General features: G+C 36.0%; 1 protein-coding gene across 1 annotated transcript in view; it reads right to left on the bottom strand.

The window, feature by feature from the left end:
* Window positions 1-517: 517 nt before the first annotated feature.
* Window positions 518-22,438, bottom strand: part of LOC131047481 (uncharacterized) — a 106,782-nt gene continuing 84,861 nt past the window's right edge. The window contains exons 8-14 of the mRNA XM_057981389.2: window positions 18,816-18,926; window positions 18,166-18,685; window positions 17,541-18,052; window positions 1,503-1,612; window positions 1,315-1,373; window positions 1,026-1,213; window positions 518-930 (exon numbers count right to left, since the gene is read on the bottom strand). Coding sequence (XP_057837372.2) covers window positions 739-930; window positions 1,026-1,213; window positions 1,315-1,373; window positions 1,503-1,612; window positions 17,541-18,052; window positions 18,166-18,685; window positions 18,816-18,926 — 1,692 coding nt within the window. The 3' untranslated portion in view covers window positions 518-738. The remainder of the gene's footprint in view (window positions 931-1,025; window positions 1,214-1,314; window positions 1,374-1,502; window positions 1,613-17,540; window positions 18,053-18,165; window positions 18,686-18,815; window positions 18,927-22,438) is intronic.

Raw genomic sequence — 22,438 nt, 5'->3', positions numbered from 1 at the left:
GCTATGCTCTAGTGGATGGACATTTCCAAACAATATGACTTATTGATTATTTCTCATTGTACAGTCATATATATCAGCATTTCTGAGCCTTGTTTTGACTGCCAAACTTAGGTTAAGCACTAGCAACCCCAAAACTTTTCTTTTAATAAAATTTCTTGATTTCTAGAAAGTGGCATCATTCACAAATTCCACATATTTTGGTGATATGTAACACAACAAAAATGTATCTGCCTTACAAATCCTGTTTAATAGTTATATGACTTTCCATTAGCAAGGGCTAGGGGCTTGAATATGAAGTTTGAAATACAGCTTTCATGAATTAGTTAGTCTGTACCACTTTCTTTGACCATGGTATGATTCTCCATTTGCACTATCGTTCTAGGAAATCACTTAAGAGACGTCAAAACATTTACCAGAATAATACACCAAGCATGAAATAGAATCTCTAATTGTATGAAGCAAGAAACAATAAAGTGAAAAATTGGAATACAAAATTTCCACACAATTCTATCCCATGAAACTAAAAAAGAAAAAACATAAATAAATGTATACAAGAGTAAACAGGCCACAGTTTTATCTTCTTGATAGGAAAATATAGCAGATTGATTTATTAAAAGAGGAAGTCCTCTAAGGATATATTAACAAATTACGAACAAGAGAGATACCCACAATAATCAAGATTTTGGATTTTTTGCAGAACACTGCATTTTATACCCTGTTAACCATAAAAAAATTGAATTATTGCAAAGATTCTGTGAATTGTGGAGCACTGAAGTCGAATTCTTGTTTCATTATGCAACACATGAACCAATCACTAGTGAAAGTTGGCATCCCTGTTGTTGCTGCCGCTAGAGCTTCTAACGTATCTTCTTCACAAGTCAATGCAAATGTGTGGGAGGAGACTAGCCCCTTTTCCAGGCTAAGCACAACCTGGCATAATTATGTCCAGAACGAAGCTCCAAGTTATTACCAACTAATGCCACACCCATTGCTATGTTAAGCACAATATGAAATGTATTACTCACCTTTCCACCTGCAGATTCCACAATAGATGAAAGCACCTCCACTGGTGGTTGAATATGTGACGTAAGATACACATGAAAACCATCAAGCAGTTTGTGCAGATTAGCACGAGCCCTTAGAACCGCATCTTCCACATTTACTCCATATTTTGACTCAAAAGCTTTGTCTTTCAAGATAAACGGCATCTCATCTGCAATGCACCCAAAATTTAGCACACCAGCAGATAACAAGGTTAGCCCTTTGCAATCATATAAAATACCACAAATGTGTGCTATTAATTATGCTACTTACCAATAAATTTGTTTTCCTTAAAGCTGGCTTTCAGCCAGTCTGGAGAAACTACCCAAGCACTGCACAAAAAAAACATGATAAATTCTTAACTAGTTAATGCATTATGACCTTGAAGTTATTTATATTATCTCAAATAAATATATGATATAACAGTGTATTCATAACCTCCACAGATATTTAGATATTACCCGGCACAAAGCGCAGTACTGAAATTCAGGGTCCGCCTCACTTGCCCTGTGACAACATGTGTGCAGATGTTTCCAACTGAAGAAACAACACCTCCCATCTTCTCTACAATCTACATATTCAGAATCACAACAGAAAATGTACTATGAAGTTGAAATAAAATGATCAAGACTAAAAAGACATATCAATAGTAACACAGAGTTCTAGTATGCATGTATAAAATTCAATACGTACTGACCCTGATATATATAAAATGGCAGCTGAAGGCTTATAAATAGGTTTTTTCAACTGGGCTATTTTGTCACTTCAATTCTATCAACATTAATTTGTCTGATCTATGGATACGAAAAATAAAAACTCATGACCTATCCTATAAGTAATAAATTAACCTAATGCATCTAATAATGAAATATTGTGACTGTAGAGGCATAAAATTGTAAATACCATTTGAAAAATCCAACTTAACATTATATTCATTGTGTTGTAGTCACATGAAATTTTTGTATTGTTTCAGAGTTTAAAGCTAAAATCTGTCATTTTCCAAAGGACAGGTCACATTGGTTGTTGTCTTTTTGTCCTTTTCTAAATGTTCACAAGATCATGGAACAAAACTTTTTGCTAGGATTAGGTGATGTTAACCTTGCAGTCCTAAGTCATTTTCAAGTGTGAAAAAAAAATTTAATATTTATTTACTGATGATAAATTGTAATTACATTCGTAGAGGTGGATCCAATCATCAGTGACGATTTACAGAGTATATTGTCAAAATATTCCTCTAAGGCATCCATTTTGGGAGTAGGTTATAGTTGGACTTGTATGTCCTTTCATGTTGACATATGTCATTTGCCTATTCTCCTAAGTGGGGTTCTCAAGTTTGCATGTTGTGCATGTTAGCCGTTGGAGAGTAATGGAGCACTAAGCATTGACTAGATTTGATTGGCTGTGAGTTAAGCGCCCATGTGAAGACCATGTGATCTTTTATTATTATTTACTAAGCTTATGGGTTGTCCAGTGTGGGAGGCATGGGTGGGTTTTTGCAAGTGGCTTCCACATCCTATTTCGAGATGCCACAATGGTTCTCTCACACATTTTCCTTATATTGAAGCCTTGAGATAGTAGTTTCATATGTTCAGTTGCAAGTATCCAAGTGCTGCCAAATTGCTCAGAGATTGCAATGTTGGTGTGTTGTTGTTAAGAGAGGGATGCCTTTATTTTAAGTGTTGAAGGTTTTTTGGCTACAGTGGGAGCTTTTCATTGTGGGTTTTGAAGATTTGTGAAGAAAATTGTATATCATGGCCTCTACATCTTGTCGGGATATCAAGAAGTTCAATGGTTCTAGGTATGAGATGTGGAAATTGAAGATGGAAGATCTCTTTGAAGAAAGAGACTAGTGATTGTTAGTTTCACAAGAAATGAGGTCATCTACTATGTCTAATTAAGATTGAAAAAATTTGGACGAGAACACATGAGGAACCATTTAGTTCTGTGTTGCAGATTTCATCCTCTTGAACATTTCTGAGGAAGCTACCACATACAAGTCATGGAAGAGGATAGGTGAAATCTACAAAACTAAGAGTTTGTCTAACAAGCTTTATCTGTAAAGACATTTATATTCTTTAAAGATGAAGGTGGTGATTCTATTACAGATCATTTAAATGCTTTCAATTTGATTTTAAGTCAGCTTGCACTAGTAGATGTTAAGATATAAGATGAAAAATTGTTCATTTTATTGCTTTATTCTTTTCTCAAACCTTCAAAAATTCTAATCATTGCCATAAGTAGTGTTAGTGCGAAGCCAAAGATGCACAATTTCATTGATACACTTCTTAGAAAAAAATGAGAAGAAAGACCATGAATGTTAGCTCCCAAAATGCTTTGCATGTATGGGGTAGGTCCAAAGAGAAAGGAGGGCCTAAAGGGGACAAAAAGAAAAGTCAAAAGGATATTCTAAAACCTCTGGAAAGAACAAAGTGTTGGAACTATAGTAAGAGAGGGCATGTGAAGAAGGAATGCAAAAATAAGAAAAAGAGTGCAAATTACTTCATGGAAAAGTCCTCAAATGATGATGATTTTGATGCTTTGTATATTTCACCTAACACTATTTGTGGTGATGCTTGGTTTATTAATTCAAGTTACTCCTACCATATGAATCCTCACGAGGAGTGATTTTCTAGATATTCAACTTAATATGGAGAAGATGTTTTCCTTGCGATAACAGCACAAAGGAGATTGTTGATAGGGGAAAGGTAAAGTTATGTTTTGGTGATGGAAGGTTTAAAACCATTGATGATGTTTTACATATTCTGAGATTTGCGAGAAATTTACTTTTTGTATCCAAGTCAAATGATTATGGAATGCATGTGACACTTGAGAGGTCTGGTTGTTTTGGTAAGAGAGAATTTGGTGGATGCTAAAGTATATTCAGATAAGGACTTTGTTTAGGATTAAGCCTCCACTTTTTGTAATTCTATGAATGTGACTAACACTAAAAATGCATGTATGTTGTGGCACCATATATTGGGCCACATAAGAGAAAGGTATTAGGACCATTCTTAATAAAAAGTTGGTTTAACAATTTTTTTTATTATTCTATTGGTAGAAATGATTTATGTGAACATTGTGTATTTGGTAAACAAAATAAATCATTATTTTCTGATGGGACTAATAAAGATGAGAGATTATTAAATATTATTAAAGATTATTAAATCAGATTCAATTGGACCAATGGATGTTGACTCTTTTGGAAAATCTTGCCATTATGTTACTTTCAATGATGATATCTCAATATACACTCGGAATTATTTTATGCTTACAAAATCTAAGGTTTTCACTAAGTTTAAGAAATCTAAAGCCTTAGTTAAAAAACAAACAGATTATAAATAAGGGTGTTAAGATGTGACAATGAGGGTGAATATTGTTTTAGGGAATTTGATGAGTTCTATAAGCATGCAAGAATTGTTCAACAAAAAACTACTTATACTCCCCAACAAAATAGGTTAGTAGAAAGAATGAATGGAACCTTGATGGAAAGAGCTAGGTGTATATTGAGTATTACTAAGCTTGATAGATGCTTATGGATAGAAGTTGTAAGTACTACCTGTTATTGATTAATAAATCTCCTTGTTCAACTATTGTTCATAAAACTCCTTATTAAGTGTGGACACGTAGAAAGCCTTATATTTCACATTTAAGCATCTTTCATTGTGAGGCTTATGTTCATGTGCCTCAAGAGAAGCGATCTAAACTAGATCCAAAAGCTTAGAAATGCAGCTTCATAATTTATAATGAGTGTTGATGATTTGTAGCTAGGTTGGATCCCTTCTAGGGCCGACCTAGCATGTGCGTGTGACTAATTGGCCTATCGGCCTTAGTCACAATATTGTGCAATTAAATGTAAATTGTAAATGAGTCTGGCCCTATAATGGGCAATGTAACTTGTGAATAGGGCTAACCCTATGGAAATAGGGCTGACCCTATATTGGGTGCCAAGCTTAAAGCATTGTATTGTAATTAAATTGCTCCTTGTTAGGGTGAATTGGGAGGCTAAGACTCATATATATACAAAGTGTGAATCGATGTATCATCAAACATTCAGCGATCTCATTCATTCATACTCTATTCAGCAAATTTCTTCAGCAGAGTACCAGCGAATTACTTCCACCATTCAGTCAGCAAATACATTCTTCTAGGGCAGCAAATTACATCTTCCAAGAGCAGCAAATCACCTCTAAGATCAGCGAATGCATCTGCTAGGGCAGTGAACCATTCTGAAGTAGAGAATCTCCCTTCATGACAGCGAATTCAGTCCTTCACCTCCTGTGACAGTGCGCTCATCCATTGGTCTGCTCTCTCATATTTAATCTAGTGGATTTCCTTATTTGATCAGCAAAACAAGTATGTTGCAATGTACCCTAGTTCAATGTGCATTCTGATGTTCTGAGTGCTTCATGTGTGAAGCTGATTTGTAAAGACTCCTACTGATTTTGTGCAATAAAGATCTAAGATTATAGCTGGGTTTTTCACCTCCAAGAGGGAGGTTTTCCCAAGGTATTTCGGTGTTCTTTGTGTTCCTTGTTCTGGTTTTCTGCTATTGCTATCTGTCTGATTCAAAATCAACATGGTATCAGAGCCAGGTTGACTCAGTTGTGGTCAGACCGTCTGATAGCAACGAAGCACACTTCACCTACATCAAGCAATTTCCAGCATTGAAGATGGTGACCGGCTTAAAGGTTGAAGATAGACTTGATGGAGCTTTGAACTTTACCTCGTGGAAGGTTAGAGTTCTTATTGCACTTGAAGAGAATGATCTACTTCAGTTTGTAGAAGGAAAAGATCAGCCTGAGCCTGAAGATCAAGAAGAGAAACTCCAATTCAAGAAGAATGTAGTCAAAGCCAAGAAGATTCTAATTGACTCCATGAAAGATCATCTTGTTCCTATCATCTCCAAGATGTCTTCAGCCAAAGATATGTTCAAGACATTGGAAGGGATGTATGAGATCAACAACACAAGTAGAGCACTTGAGATCAGCTTAGCGCCATTGGAGATGAAGTTGTGGACAAGGACCTAGTCATGCTAGCGTTGAATGGCCTTCCTCACTCTTGGGAGCCATTTATCCAAGGCATAAGTGGGAGATCCAAATTTCCCAAATTTGATCGCCTTCATGCTGATTGTATTCAAGAAGAGTCAAGATTGATAGCAAGAGGAATTGAACATGATCATTATGATGTGGAAAATCAAGTCCTTGCTACACATATGGGAAGAGGCAAAAGAAGGAAGTGGGATAGAGACAGAGAATCAAATCTTGTCTTTGAATCAAAAAGAAAGAAGGACTTATCTCACATTCAATGTTTTAGGTGTGATGAGTATGGTCACTATGCTCGAGAGCGCAAATTCAGGTCTACTCCTCTAGCTTCTTTTGCAGAAGTTGACATAGGGACACCTCAGGAGGAGCCAAGGTCAAATGTCAACTTAGAATATTTCTTATTCTAAAAGGAGGAAATGTCAGTTCAACTTCAGAGGGAGCCTGACATTTCAGCTTTAGAGGGAGCCTAACATTTCACGTTCAGAGGAAGCCTCATCTTTTGGTTAATGCATTCTTCTCTGTGAGAGAAAATTGAGGTGAAAGCCCTTGTTTCACCCTCTGTGAGTAGGTACGGTGGATCCACCCTCTGCGAGTAGGCATGGTGGATGTCATGGAAGAAATTCCATGATGTAGCACTTGTGTTTATCCACCCTCTGCGAGTAGGCATGGTGGATGTCATGGAAGAAATTCCATGACTTAGCACTTGTGTTTGTTCACCCTCTGGGAGTAGCTATGGTGAACTTCGTGATGTTTATTTGGTTTCCATCCATGGGAGTAGCCATGGTGGACCCACCCTCTGGGAGTAGCCATGGTGGTTGTGTTCATTTGTAATTCCATTCATGGGAGTAGCCATGATGGACCCACCCTCTAGGAGTAGCCATGGTGGTTGTGTTCATTTGCATTTTTTTATGGGAGTAGCCATGATGGTTGTCACTATGTGACTCAGACTTTGAGAAGGTCTCCTCCCTAGCTAAGAGGGTGTGTTGATGTTTTGTAGCTAGGTCGGGTCCCTTCTAGGGCCGACCTAGCACGTGTGTGTGACTAATTGGCCTATCGGCCTTGGTCACAATATTGTGCAATTAAATGTAACTTGTAAATGACTCTAGCCCTATAATGGGCGACGTAACTTGTGAATAGGGCTAACCCTATGGAAATAGGGCTGAACCTATATTGGGCGTCAAGCTTAAAGCATTATATTGTAATTAAATTGCTCCTTGTTAGGGTGAAGTGGGAGGCTAAGACTCATATATATACAAAGTGTGAATCATTGTATCATCACACATTCAGCGATCTCATTCATTCATACTCTATTCAGCGAATTTCTTCAGCAGAGTACCAGCGAATTACTTCCATCATTCAGTCAGCAAATACATTCTTCTAGGGCAGCGAATTACATCTTCCAAGAGCAGCGAATCACCTCTAAGATCAGCGAATTCATCTGCTAGGGCAGCGAACCAATCTGAAGTACAGAATCTCCCTTCATGACGGCGAATTCAGTCCTTCACCTCCTGTGACAGTGCACTCATCCATTGGTCGGCTCTCTCATATCTAATCTAGCGGATTTCCTTATTTGATCAGCGAAACAAGTATGTTGCAATGTGCTCTAGTTCAATGTGCATTCTGATGTTCTGAGTGCTTAATGTGTGAAGCTGATTTGTAAAGACTCCTACTGATTTTGTGCAATAAAGATCTAAGATTATAGCTGGGTTTTTCACCTCCAAGAGGGAGGTTTTCCCAGGGTATTTTGGTGTTCTTTGTGTTCCTTGTTCTGGTTTTCTGCTATTGCTATCTTGTCTGATTCAAAATCAACAATGAGAATGTAAAAGGTTACAAGCTTTGGAATCCTCTAACCCAAAAAATGATTTATTCTAGAGATGTTATTTTCAAGGAGTTCAGAGCTTATTCAAGTGAAGAACAACCAAAGGAGAAACAAAAGATACGCATGTAGAAAAAGACTAAAGAAAGCAAGGGTCCAGATGATGTGCAAGATGAGGATACAAAAGAACATGGCGAGCCCATCACTCCAACCTGGAGAATTTCTTCAAGACAACGGAATCCAATGGACAAATCTAGCCCACCAGATTTTTGTTGTGTATTTACTTTGTTAAAAACTAACAAAGAACCTATATCTTTCAAAGAGGCTCTGTCTTCGAAGGATAGTGAGTCTTGGATGCAAGCCACACAAGAGGAGATGATGGCTTTGGAGAGTTGTCATAGTTGATCTCTTGTTAGTTTGCTAAAAGGAAGAAAGTCCACCAGTTGCAAGTGGGTATTAAAAAGGAAATTTAGTGTAAACAATTGGTTAGAGTAGTGCAGTGCCAAATTGATGGCCAAGGGCTGCTACAAGAGAGAGGGAATTGATTTTGGTGAAATTCCCCTCCTATTGCTGAGCTATTTTTCTATTAGAATATTTTTATCTATTGTTGTTGCTTGTGATTTTAAGATTGAGAAAACAGATGTTAAACCTACTTTCCTACATAGGAATCTTGAGGAGGTGATTTATATGCAACAATGTACAAGTTTTGTTGTGAAAAGAAAAGAACACTTGGTTTGTAGATTAAAAATGTAATTGTATGGTCTAAAATAGTCACCTAAGATGTGGTACCAAAAATTTGATGCCTATGCATTGAAGTTGGGTTTTGTTAGGAGCAAGGAGGATCCTTCTGTTTATATGATGATTATTGATAATCAGATACCAATTATTGTCTTGGTTGTTGATGACATATTGTGTATGGGTAACAATAAGGTGATGATTAGGGAGCTCAAGACTCAACTTTTTGGCTAGGATGTCTGGTTCGGCCCTCTAGCCCCCTGGTACCAATCCGGTCTGAATTGCATCCAAATCCGAAGCTAGTCCGCCTATGGGTCTGTGACCATGGTGGCTGGTTCAAATAAGACGGACGAGGTTCGAACCCGGGACAGACACAAGCGAATTCCGATGAACCACATGCAAATCTAGCCAGAAAAGTGTCAACAAACACAATTTTTTTTGCAAATGTAATAAAAATTTGACATCCACAACCCTAAATAGTGGTTATAAAATGACTTATGTTGGGTTTTAGGTATCATTTGGTGTGCAAGTAGATTGTTTTCTCTTGAGCTAGAGTAAATAGGCGGTTGAGCAAAAGTTTGGTTGAGCAAGAGGAAGTTGGAAGATTGATTTGTGAAGCTTGATCAAATGTTTGTGCTTCATTCCTACTCCTTTGCAAGCTTCTATTGGGTGAAATAGGTAAGTTTTTTTTCATTTTATTTTGTTTTTGTTTAAGTTTTTTAAATTTTTTCATTTCTCTTTAGTTCATAATTGTCCAAATGATCTACCTATTTTTTTTCCATTCTCTTGTTTTTAGTTTGAATGTATATAAAATTTCTTTCCATAGGAACTACAATGGCATCTACCTCTTCCTCCATAGGCAATAATGAACAACAACCAAATTTTGATTCTCCTTTGTGGAAGTATGTTGATATTATAAGACCCCTTCCACGAAGTGGGGGATTCCATTGGAAATGTCGAGGTTGTGATAAAGAAAGGAATGGTTCATATTTCCAGGTGGCAAGCCATTTGTTTGGAATACCTGGAAGGCTGGAAGAGGAGTCAAGAAATGCCCTAAAAAAAAAATGCTCCTATAGCAAATAACACAGTATTAAAATATATCATGGAGCATGAAAAAGTAGAAGAGAGAGAAGCACGTAGACAAAATATGCACATTAAAAAGGATCAAAGGGAATGCAGCCCACATCTTCAAATATTGTGATAGAAGAACACCCCTTTTATACTACCGCAATTGAGCCTGACACTGAAACTCAAGCACCCATTCCACGCAAAAGAAAGGGACCTTTGGAAACTTCATCTCAAAATGAGATTTGGGACATTGCCGACCAAGATATAGCAAGATGCAATATGCAAATGGGTTGCCTTTTAGTGTTGTTCGCTCCCCATATTGGAAGAAGATGTTGAAAAGTGTTAATGAAGCTCCAAAAGGGTATAAGGGCCCCGGTTATGAGAAGATACGCAACACCTTGTTGGAAAGAGAGGTCAAGGGGGTTGAGGATGCATTGAAGCCCATAAGGGATTCAAAGATTGAGACAAGGGTATCCATTGCTTCAGATGGGTGGAAAGATTCAAGAAATTGTCCCTTGATCAATGTCATAGCAATGTCCCCTAAAGGGGCAATGTTTTTCAAATATGTGGATTGTGAGGGGCAAGTAAAAGATGGGCAGTTTATTGTTGAAATTCTCATCTCTGCAATTGAGACAGTGGGGACCTAGAAATGTTGTTCAATTCATAACGGACAACGCAAAGAATTGTAGAGCTGTTGGTTTGTTGGTGGAAAAGCAATATTAGCATATCTTTTGGACACCTTGTGCAGTCCACTCACTCAATCTTATGCTACAAAGGATTGGGAATAAAATTGGGTGGATCAAAGAAGTGTATGCAGAGGCTGAGGACATCCAAATGTTCATCACAAACCACCATGTCTCAATAAATTTCAGATTATTCTCAAATTTGGAGCTATTGAAGGTAAATGAACTTGAATTAGTAATTTAATTTTTTTTAAATTAAAATTAGTATTTTATATTTTCTGATTTTCCTAATTTAATTGTGTAATGTGTATTCTTTTTACATGTTTGTCTCTATTTAATTGTATTTTTTTGCTTTAATTTCTATCACAGGTTGTTGAGACCCGTTTTGCATCTAACTTAATCGTCTTGAGACGACTTGTGAAAGTGTAAGCAGCACTTTGCAATATGGTGATCAGCAATAATTGGTCTATATGGAAGCAAAGCAGCACTGAGAGGGAAACACAAATTAGGCTAAGGATATTGGACGACTCATGGTGGGAAAATGTGGAGTATCTCCTTCACTTCATCGAGACCATTATGGGCTTGCTTCACTACACTGACATGGATAGGCCTTGCATTGGAGAGGTGTATGATGGCATCAACTCAGTGCTTGAGAAGATGAAGAAAATCATAAATGACAAAGAGCAAGACACTAAGGAGACCTTCTTCAAACAATTGTTGTAGAATGATGGAACAAGATGACCACTCCTCTACATCTTGCCTATGCATTGACACCAAAATATTATAGCAACCAAAATCTCGATATGCTGGGAAGGCTTCCACCATATAGAGATTTAGAAGTGTCTGATGGGTACAAGGCAGCATTCCTTAGACTCTTTCCTGATGATGACATGCGAGATTTGATTTCAGATGAGTTCGTAGAGTTTGTGAATGCAAGAGGTCTAAGTATTGACGTTGTTCGTCATCGATTTAAGAAGGATGCTCATAGTCGGTGGTACCTCCATGGCCAACAATTCCAATTGCTGCAGCCCCTCACAATCAAAATTATATCACAAGTAAGTTTTATTTATAATTTTAATACTTTGTCTTCATAGGTTGCTAATAATTTTGTAACTTCAATAATTTAGTTTTAATTGTTTACTTTGTCTTGTCTTCATAGGTTGCTAGTTCATCTACATCAAAAAGAAATTGGAGCACATATTCTTTCATCCACTCATTAAATCGCAATAGTTTGCAATCAAAAAGACTGGAGAACTTAGTATATGTGCATTCCAACTTGTGTCTCCTTTCACACAAGCAGAATGAATACAAAGAAGGGGAGTCAAAGATGTGGGATATGAATGTAGAGCACACGGACTTGGATTCTTCCACTTCTCATCATGCAGTTGCTGCATTGGAGGACTTGGACAGCAAGAATGTTATCGGTGCAGCTGATCCCATTGGCCTTGGCAATATTTGTGAATCAACTAATGCCATTGAAGAAGAAGAAGAAGAATCCATTAGATGATTTAAACTTAGTATAAAGTTCCAATTGTTGCAAGTTGAATTTTGAAACAATGATACTTAAACTTGATATTATCATTTTAATATTTTGATGTTGAACTTGAAGTATATGATGCTATGAATGATTACAAGTTTGTGGTGCTTTTGTTGTTTATATGATATTATGGGACAGTCTAATCTTAATTCATGCTTATAGGCTGCATACATACATATATGAATGTATACGTATGTATGTATGTAAGTATGTATGTATGTATGTAGGTGTGTAGGTATGTCGGTATGTTTTTCTACTAACAAACCCAAACCCCATTTCAAAATTTTGTTGTACTGGCGAACCAGTTCTTTGAACCCGAACACGCAACCTAGCTTTTTGGCACTAAATATATCCTTGAGATGGAGATCAGCAAATATCGGGTACATAAAAAGCTTTGTTAAGTCGGAGTATGTTGATAGCATTTTGTAAAAAATTAATATGGAGGATTGCAAGCCAGTAAATATTCCTTTTCCAATTGGTACTAAGCTTGGTTTAAACATGTGTCCTAATTCTGATGATAATTTTGAAGAGATGTCTAAGTTTGCTTATGTTGGTATCATTGTAGTTTGATGTATGCAATTCTTTGCACTAGACCAAATATTGCCCAAGAAATGCAAGTTTTGAGTAGGTTTATGTCTAACCTTGGTAGAGAGCATTGGATCTTTTTGAGAGGTGTTTAAATATTTGTGAAAAACTTTTGAGTATTGGTTGGTTTATCAAGGTACTAATGATGTGGTTAAGTCATTGGACATACAAAGTTTTGTTGATGCAGATTGGGCAGGTGACTTGAAGGTCCATTAATGGCTATGTTTTTACTTTGTTTGGAGGTGAAGTAAGTTGGATGAGTAAGACAACCTACGGTTTCTTTGTCCACCACAAAAGCAAAGTATATGGTCACTACACATGCCTCTAAGAAGGCGATATGGTTATAGAGACTCGGTACAAGTATTGGTTTTGATTGCAAGATTGTGAGGATCGATTGTGACAACAATTCTAGGTATCATGCTTAGACCAAGCATGTTGATCTTCAATATCACTTTGTGCAAGAAATGGTTGAAAATGGTAAGGTCTTGTTAAAGAAAGTTGACACTTTGGATAATGCTGCAAATTCTCTCACGAATCCAACAATAGGTGCAGGAAGGCCATGGGCCTTAATCACTGTACTTTATTATTTTTATGTATTGTATAATGTCAAGTGGAAGAATGTTAGGATTAGGTGACATTAACTTTGCAATCCTAAGTCATTTTCATGTATCTCCATGATCGTTAGAATAGGTACTTGGCCACCTAAGTCATGTAACAAAAATATTTATATTTATTTACCTATGAGACACTGTAATTTAATTCATTGATGTGGATCCAATCATCGGTGGCAATTACAAAGCATATTGCCAAAAATATTCCTTTTAGGCACCCACTTTGGGAGTAGGGTATAGTTGGACTTCCATGTTGACACATGTCATTTGCATGTTCTCCTAAGTAGAATGTCAAGGTTTGCATGTTGTGAATGTTAGTTGTTGAGGCCATCGTAGAGTATTGGCACACTAGGTATTTACCGGACTTGATTGGTTGTGGGTTAGGCGTCCATGTAATCCATGTAATCTTTTATCATTTATTACGCTGCAAGGCGTAATTACAGTGGCAGCATGAGGTGAGATGTGAGTGTGTTAACAAAAACTATTAAAGAGCTAACATTCAAAAATAATAAAAATGAAAACTAAAATCATAAAGTAGCTATTAAGTGAATAAAATTAAATAAAACCAACTTTAAAGTAAATATACTAACTATAAAATAACTCTTTAAGTAAATAAAATGGCTTTTTTAACATAAAACATTTGGCAAAAGTAAAATATAAATATCACTATCATTTCAATGCTTGATGATTTGAGATTGAAATTTTTAAATAAATATTAAAAATGGTAATCATATAAAAAAAAATAACAGATGAAGTAAACATTAAAATAACTTTTATTTTTTATGCAATTTTTTTTATATTTATTGTCTTCTTATTGGAAAATAAAATAACTCTTTCATAAAATATAAAATAAATAATGTGACAAAAAATCTTATTTAAAATTTAAAATTATTATTATTTCAAAAATATTACTTACTAATTTATATTTTTATTTATTTAAGTATATACTACTTACTATTTTATTTATCAAATTACATAATAAGTAATTTTAAAAATAAATCTTTCAATAAAAAATAAATAAAGATAGAAAAATGTAAATAAAGAAAAATACATTTAATATTGCTCCTCTATAATGAAATCTCTTGGCGTGTTTTACATTGATTTTTCTAAAGATAGGTATGCTAGTTATGTTTATGGGTTCTCCATTATGGGAGGTGGGGGGTTTGGGAGTGGTTTCCATCTTCTGTTCTAGGATACCACAGTGGTTTTGTCTCTCACTTTTTCCTATAAATTAGAGCCTTGAAATAGTAGTTTTATATGTTCAATTGTAGATATTTCGGTGTTGTCAGATTGCTCGAAGATCGTAATGTTGGTGTATTGTTGTACAATCTCATTTGAAGAGAATAATATACTTATCCTCATAGTTGGAAAACTCAAACTCGCCACAGACTTAACAGCCCAAAAAATTTGACTCAGACTCGAACTCAACAAAAACTCGGGAAAGGCCTCGGCAAGGACTCAACAAAAAAAAAAAAAACCGTAGTTTTACAAAAAAAAAAAAAAAAGAAATTAATGCATTTAGAGAACATAAGAGCCATAATTGAAACATTACACATGTCATATGATCTCCAAGCACTCAATATTTGAAATTTCATCATTCATACTCGTAGTTTCAAACTTTAAAATGTATAACAGCAGCATAAGTTTATAAATGTTTACAAAATTACATATAATGATATGTCCAAATGCGAAAAACAACATTGAACAAACTAAAGAGAAGACTACATCTTCCTCTTCCTAGCTCTAGTGAAAACCAAGGGAGAGATATAACTAGAGAGTCTAGTTCTAGGAGTCCATTGTGGCTTCTCCAGCTCGCCAAAATTAGGTTGAGGGTAGCACCACCTGCTGAGATCTAAGGGTGAGAGAGAGGGGTAAAGAGATAGGTCTAGATCTTGGGGGAGAGAGGAGAGAGTGAGATAGAGAGTGGTAGAGAGAGGGGATAGAGGAAGACTGATAGGGAGATAGATAGGTCTAAAATTTGGCATAGATAAAGTGAGTGAGATAGAGAGAGTGAGAGAATGCTAATAGGAGCCTACTAATTACTGAAATTTGACTGTCTGAAAATTTAAATGATCTAAAACCTAGAATTTGCATTATAACGCCTAGAGATCTGAAACCACTCTCAAACATCCTGCCAATATATACATGAAATATAACTTAAAGTATTAAGTCACATTTCAATATTTCATGTGAACTTAAATGTTATATTTCATGTAAATATTCTAATGAAGAGAATGAGACCGACTTGAAAAAAAAAATTAGATAATTTTTTGATGTGTTCTTATTTCTTTTGTTGAGTGTGTTTCTATGTGTCGCAAGTCTTTAAGTCAAACTCGCAAGTCCCAACTTAGGACTCGCGCGAGTCCTTGGCACAGACTCGCGAGTCTTGTGCCAAGACTCGTCTGGACTCAGCTCGCAAGTCCTTGGCAAGTCAACTCAGCCCGCCAATAGACTCACGAGTCTTGGCGAGTCCTTGGCGAGTCCCATGAGTCTTCCAACTATGCTTATGCTCTTTCTTAGTGGAGCTTTTTCCTGAAAGGGTTTCTCCAAGTAAATATGTTGTTATTTTATTGTATTGTTGTTTTTATGTTTATGTTGAATGTGCAATAACATGATATCATATTCAACAATCTAAGTTTTCAGATTTGGAAGCACATTATAAAGTTCCTAGCACTTTAGCTTCATCTTGTTTTATCAACATTTCTTTAAGTCATTCCTCATGGCAGAGGTAAAAATTTGATGGAGAAGAAATTTGATAAAGCTGAAGATTAGCACAATATTATAGAAGAATGAGTTTAGTTTTTAGAGTTTGAAATCAAATTGGGAGGTGCATAGGAATGCGAAGAAAAGTAAGTCAAAATCCCCTTTTAAGGTGTGCACTTGAATGGGAGGAAGTCAAGATTGAGTTGCAAAGTTCCGACTGCCATAGTGAAGGACGCATCAAAACATACAGAAATCAAAGTTTAAGTCACACTCTCAAGGATGCGCTTGACCAAGAGAGAATATTTTCAAAATCAAGGTTCAATTTTCATTCGTGTGTGTCTTGCACCTGCTAACACAAAGTGCACCCCCAACAATGGAAATTCCAATTTTACTTCGCAATGTATAAATTCAGGCTTCAACATGAGAATGGATTTCATTTCAAAGTTCAATGACACATTAGTAGGTGCATACCAAGAAAAGGTGAATTTCAGATTTTAGACCTTCATCAAGTGTGCATGTCAAATTTCATAGGAATTCGTCATCTATATAGGCGCACCCAGTAAGTGCACATCAAAGGTTGAAGATAACATGCAAAAGTGCACACCTAATGTATTGGTGCATGCCTTATTAAAGGGAATCTGATTTCAAATTTAAAAACTTGAAGGTCATGTGTAAAGGTGTGTGCCTGATAAAGGAGGACAGTTCGTCTTCATAACAACCTCAGTCTTAAGAAAAAGAAGTCCATTGTTATATAAGAATTCCATTTTCAAAATGCAAAATTCATGAGGCTCATTGAGTGGCACATACACTTCTGTTAATGAGAGTTGATTTGTTTTCAAAATCAAATTGCAAGGTTCGTTTAAAGGTGTGCATAAGAACTAGAGATGTGCACTTGAGGGAAGCAAAGACCAAGTTTCAAAAAGCATGTATACAGATGCATATCTAAGCAGGAAGTAGCAAATTATAAAAGAGGAATTCAATTTCAAATAAAAACTTAAAGGCTCATTCAAAGTCGCACCTTGAGTGCGAGTGTGCACCTCACTAAAGAAAATCTAATATCAAACCAAGTTCAAAAAGTCCATTCACAGGTGGGCATGGGAGCACGAAGTGCACACTCATACAAGGAGGCTGATAGTTTTACAAAAATCCAAGTATAAGCTTCATGCCCAAACATCAAGGGTGCACCTCTGTATTAGAGATTAAAGACAATTTCAAGGTGTTGAAGCTCAAAGGGGCACACCCATGTATTATGATGATGAACTGCTAGTTGGAAAGGCACACCTATGAATAGGTAGCTGACCAGCATCTCTAAACTTAGAGGAGCTTCTGTTTAAAGAACATCTGTTCATATAAAATAGTTGACCAGATATTTGGACAAGCGGATACAGCTATAAATAAAAGAAGTGTGGATGCCTATTCAAGCATCATATCTTTATAAAATCAAATAAGATCCTTTATTAATAAAGGTAACTGTGATTTTTATAGCAGCTCCAAATAAAGATACAGCAGGACACAACAAAAAAGAGTAGTCAGATGAAATTATTTTTACAGTTGAAGGAAAATATAGTTGAATAGTTTTGACAATGCATTTAGGCTTCAAATATTTAAGTTCCAAAACAAGAACATATAACAGAAAAAACACAAACACATATTTCTATGAAGCTAGAAAAAATTCACAACCTTATCAGATACAACAAATTCAGCCATACAGAAATGTACCTTTGTAAGCTTCGTCTTTTTCCTCTCATCAGCCATATTCATAAGCATTATGATAGGCTGTTGCCTTTCAGCTGTGGAATCTTCCAAATGATTGTCCGACAAGACTTTCTTAGTAGCCAAAACTTGTTGCAAATTTGAAGCTTGTGTTTGGGAAGGAATTACTTCCACCAATGGTTCTCGCATTAAGCATGAGGCAGTAGAAGCCCTAACAGTTCCACCTTCATTGTTGTATATACGGAAAATATTATGCTCATTTTCTGCAAAAGTAATATCATCATGTTGATAATCCACAATAACTTTTAGTGACTTTGAATAGGACTCTTCAGCTGGGCCCCTTCTCTTTAAACCTCTTCTTTGAGGTAAACATGGAGTGTTCACCTTTTGTATATCACTTGATTTTTCTACGACTGTTTCCTCTGTATCAACAGATTTATAATTGAAGATTCCCCGTTCCACACAAAATTTCATCGGTGAATCATCATAGTGTTTTACACTGCTTATGTTCAAACCTTCTGCAACCAACACATAAAAAATTCGATGGTTAATTCTAAAGCCTTCAAGAAGATAAACACTGAAAAATACTATCACATCAGATTACAAAAATAAAATGTACTAGAATACCTACTTGCCATGCTATCCAATTGACCATCTTCAGCTTTGACAGGAAAGTCGGAGGAATTCATAGGAGCACCAATTCCATTACTTCTGAAACAAGCTTGTTTATCAGGTGAGTTTTCTATACTTCCTACATTCACATTGTTTGCATCTTCACAAGGAAATGACTGGTCAGTATCCGTGCGAATAATGTTTTGGTCTGGCCCCATACTTTCCTCAAAACAACACTTTTTAGTCAAAAGCTTAACAGTACTTCCTTTTGCTTCAGTTGCTATTGGAGTAGTTATATGTGAAACCGGAGATGTTTTTGACTTTGAATTGTCTGAACCAGGTGATAAGAACTTGCATTGCCTCCTGTACCTTGAAGGAGATAAACTTTTGGCATTATAAGAAGCATAATTATCTCCATTTAAGTGAGAAACCAACAGTGTGGCACTGCCTGGCATGGACATTGCCCTTCGGACATCATTTTTAATTGGGAGCTTTCGAGCTTTTCCCTTACCATCTACCTCAGCGAGTGTAGAAAATCCCTGCATTGCATGCAAACAATGAAAAAAGGAATTTTGGTAACCAGTAATAAACTTAGTGAACTGCACTCATCTGTATCAAGACAGAACAATCACCTGTTTTTAGCCAAAAAGTAAAATCAATCAAAAATACCTGTTCAAGCCAAAATCCTTCTGACTCGTGATCACCCCAACAAAATAAAGTTAAGACTCCGACATCCTGCAATCTTTTCTTAACTTCTCCATACAAAAGCCGACCAAATCCCTAATTACAACATTCAAGATTCAAGTAAGCCAAATTTTAAGAGGGGTATATACTAAAACAAACACCATCATTACAAGTAGACAGTGTTCCAGTTCCAAAATGCCTTCTCTGCAAAGTAAATAGTTTTGTTCAACTTTGGGAAATGTGTTCATGAATGGTAAAAGTTTGTATAAATGCTCATCAAGTGACTGGACACTATTTAACAAAGTTGATTGTTACAGACCAAATAATGTACCAGCCATATATAATGAATGCACAACCCAAATATTCAGAAAGGACATATTACTAAAATACCTCGACAATCACAAGTGATTTTTCAACTCTCAAAATTAGATATGACACGCTTGACATGACTATGCAAACAGTCCAACAATTGATGATTGAATACAAGAATATTAGGAGTTTAGCAAGAAAAATGTTGACCAAAACAAACCATATACAAAGCTAGTTGCAAGAACATCACCAAACCACTAGATCATGAAGACCTGGAATCAGTTGTAATAGTTCTATACCATTAGCATATCCAACTTTTTTTTAATATGGAAAAGAAAAAAAAAATTACTAATTAGAGTAAACTAAACTTCAACATATCAGAGACCAAATCAAGTCAAAATGACCAGTTCAATTTAACTTAGAGGCCCTGACCTAGTGGCCCTGTTGACCGGGGGTTCCCAATTTTCTTTCGTAGGTGCTCCTAAGAAAATCTAGAAAACATTTCCTCTGCTGCACTACAAATTTTTAAGAATCCTCATATATTCTAACAGAATTTTTTTTTTATATGAATTATTTCAAAAATTACATCAACACATGCTTCCAGCTGCAGAAAGTCCCTTAAGAATGCACCATAAATTCTGAAACCCCCTTTTCTTCAGCAGCTAAAAATCTCACTCTGAAAAGCTAGGCATTCTTCTTTTGTGGGCAAGACTCTGAAATATCCTGCTAGCAATGATATGAATTTAATGGGACTGCCTAAGCAATAGAAAGAGGAGAGAAAGCCTCTTGCACAGGTAGCTGCCCTAGACAACAAGAATTGACGAAGATTAAAAATGATTTCAAACCTGTGACCATTTCTTATCTTTCAACAGCCAACTCTCTAGTCTACACAACAGAAATGACCTCCAATAACATAATTAAGCTCATGAAAAGGGTCTTAAACCTCTAGAAATGAACTGTACAAATTCTACAACAAATTGCCATGTATTGAGAGAAAACCCTGTAATTTGCAAAAGTCTCTCTTCATATTGACAACCCTCAATTTCACTGCTCCTGGAAATTTGTCAAGTCAATCAACCACTTTGTTTTATTTAAAATGGTGCACAAAGAGAATTTCTTAGATGAACTTCTCCACAGCAACCCTTTCTCAAAAGCTGACTACCGTGTTGTAATGCATATTAACACGTTGTAAGGTAGATATAGAAGGTAATAGACACAACTGACCAGAAAAAATCAAAAGATGCTAGCAGCAAGAATTGCCTTTCCTATTTATGGGGATGTTATTATGTTACCCCGAGTTTTCGGGACGGGGACGGTAGGGGATGGCGGGACGAGTTTCTAGGATGGCAAATTTTTTTGCCAATTTTGGGGACAGCAAAGGGGACAGCTATATAAAATATAGGAAAAAATTTAAATATATAGGGAAATTTTAAATGTTCATATGAAAAATAGATAAAGCATGTGTATATACATTATATTCATATGAAAACATGAATAAAGCAGATATATGTACATTATAGAACCTTAACATACCACATTTGACATTTGTGTTTAGAATTCATCGTCAATACTCAAATGCATTCAAAATTTAGAATTCATTGTCAATACTCAATATGCATTCATAATTTAGCATTCATTGTCAATACTCAATATGCATTCATAATTCAGAATTCATTATCAATACTCAATATGCATTCATAATTGAAACATTGTCCATATGCCAGCACTTGTTTGCATGTAGTTCATTGTTTCTTTCTGGTTGGCGGATATTTTGATAGTCTTCCATTACTATTATGACCTACAACCACTTCTTTATGCACTCCAAAGTTTTGGGTGTTTGTGAAATTCATTACCAAGCTGTTATTCATATTTCTGAGTGCTTTTAGCTATGATTCAGGCCTGTTTACCTTTCATATAAGTGAAAAGTCCAATATTGCAGACCTGCAACCACTTTTTTACGCACTACCGAGTTCTAAGTGCTTGTGAAATTTATTACCATGCTGTTGCTCATTATTTCTAAGTGCTTTTGGAAGTGATTCAGACATGGTTACCCGTCATATTAGTGAAAATCCAGTTTTACAGACCTATAATAAAATTAAAAAATGATTTTTTTGAGCATTTAAATCTTTTTAATGTATTGGGAGAAGGGGGATGACTAGTCGTCCCCAGGACGGTTAGAGGATGTCATAGACGTCCCCAACCATATTGGGGATGGAGGGACGTCCCCTTTGAGAATCATTGTCATCCCCAAGTTTCCAAGACGTTTCTAACAAATTTTGCAATTTCCCTGAAACATCCTCAATACGAGGACGGGGGATTTTTGCCCAGGAACGTGTCCCCGGGTAACGTAGGGATATTAGGGTTTACCTCAATTCAAAAACTTGAATCAAGCATCCTTAAAGGATTACCACCCATTGTCTATTCTGGACTAGGTATTGTAAATAGTCACAAGCTTGGAGATAATGTCACCACTAGATGGGCTTTCAAACTACAATCAAATTGAAGCCGTTCTTAAGGATTAGTACAAAATATCTTTTACTACTCTGTGAGGAACCTTCACTTATGAAACAATACCTTTTGGGTTGATCAATGCTAAGGCAACTATTCAAAGAGCGATTCATAGAGGATTGGAGGACCTAAAGGTAATGGTAGTCTATCTAAATTACCTTACCATCTTATGCAAGAAATGAGGCGATCACTTGGTTAGCTAGAGATAATTTTAGACAAATGCAAGCCAAGTTTTACCCCAACAAACAAATCCACCTTTCAAGATCTATGTATTATGATTCCTACACATCGTCTTTTCAAAATGCTTATACATAGTTTATGCCCATATTGGAGGGATTGGAAGCAAAACACAAAAAAAAACCCTCAACTATAAACCAAATGATTCATGTAATCGAGTTTATCATTTCCATTTCATTGCCCTCCAATTGAACAAACAATCGTGGGTCCAAGATCTTGAAGTGAGCTAACAATGGCATTATCAGATTATCTCAAAAACAAGAACATCCTTCAAACATAAGTTGACGAGATGGCTAGTAATACACCAAGGTTTAGCTATCAAAGCAAGGTTTAAGAAAAACTAAATTTACAGATGCATTTTGCATTGTATTTAGAAAGAAGAAACAGCTGATCACATGAAATGTCCAACAACTAGAGGCTTTTGGGGATGGCTGCAAGATGAATCTAATTTCCTAAATTTACAGATGCATTTTGCATTGTATTTAGAAAGAAGAAACAGCTGATCACATGAAATGTCCAACACCTAGAGGCTTTTGGGGATGGCTGCAAGATGA

This window comes from Cryptomeria japonica, chromosome 11 (genome assembly GCF_030272615.1).
Source record: "Cryptomeria japonica chromosome 11, Sugi_1.0, whole genome shotgun sequence".
NCBI lineage: Eukaryota > Viridiplantae > Streptophyta > Pinopsida > Cupressales > Cupressaceae > Cryptomeria > Cryptomeria japonica.
The sequence above is the reverse complement of the archived record's forward strand: the minus strand, read 5'-3'. Positions and strand labels throughout refer to the sequence as shown.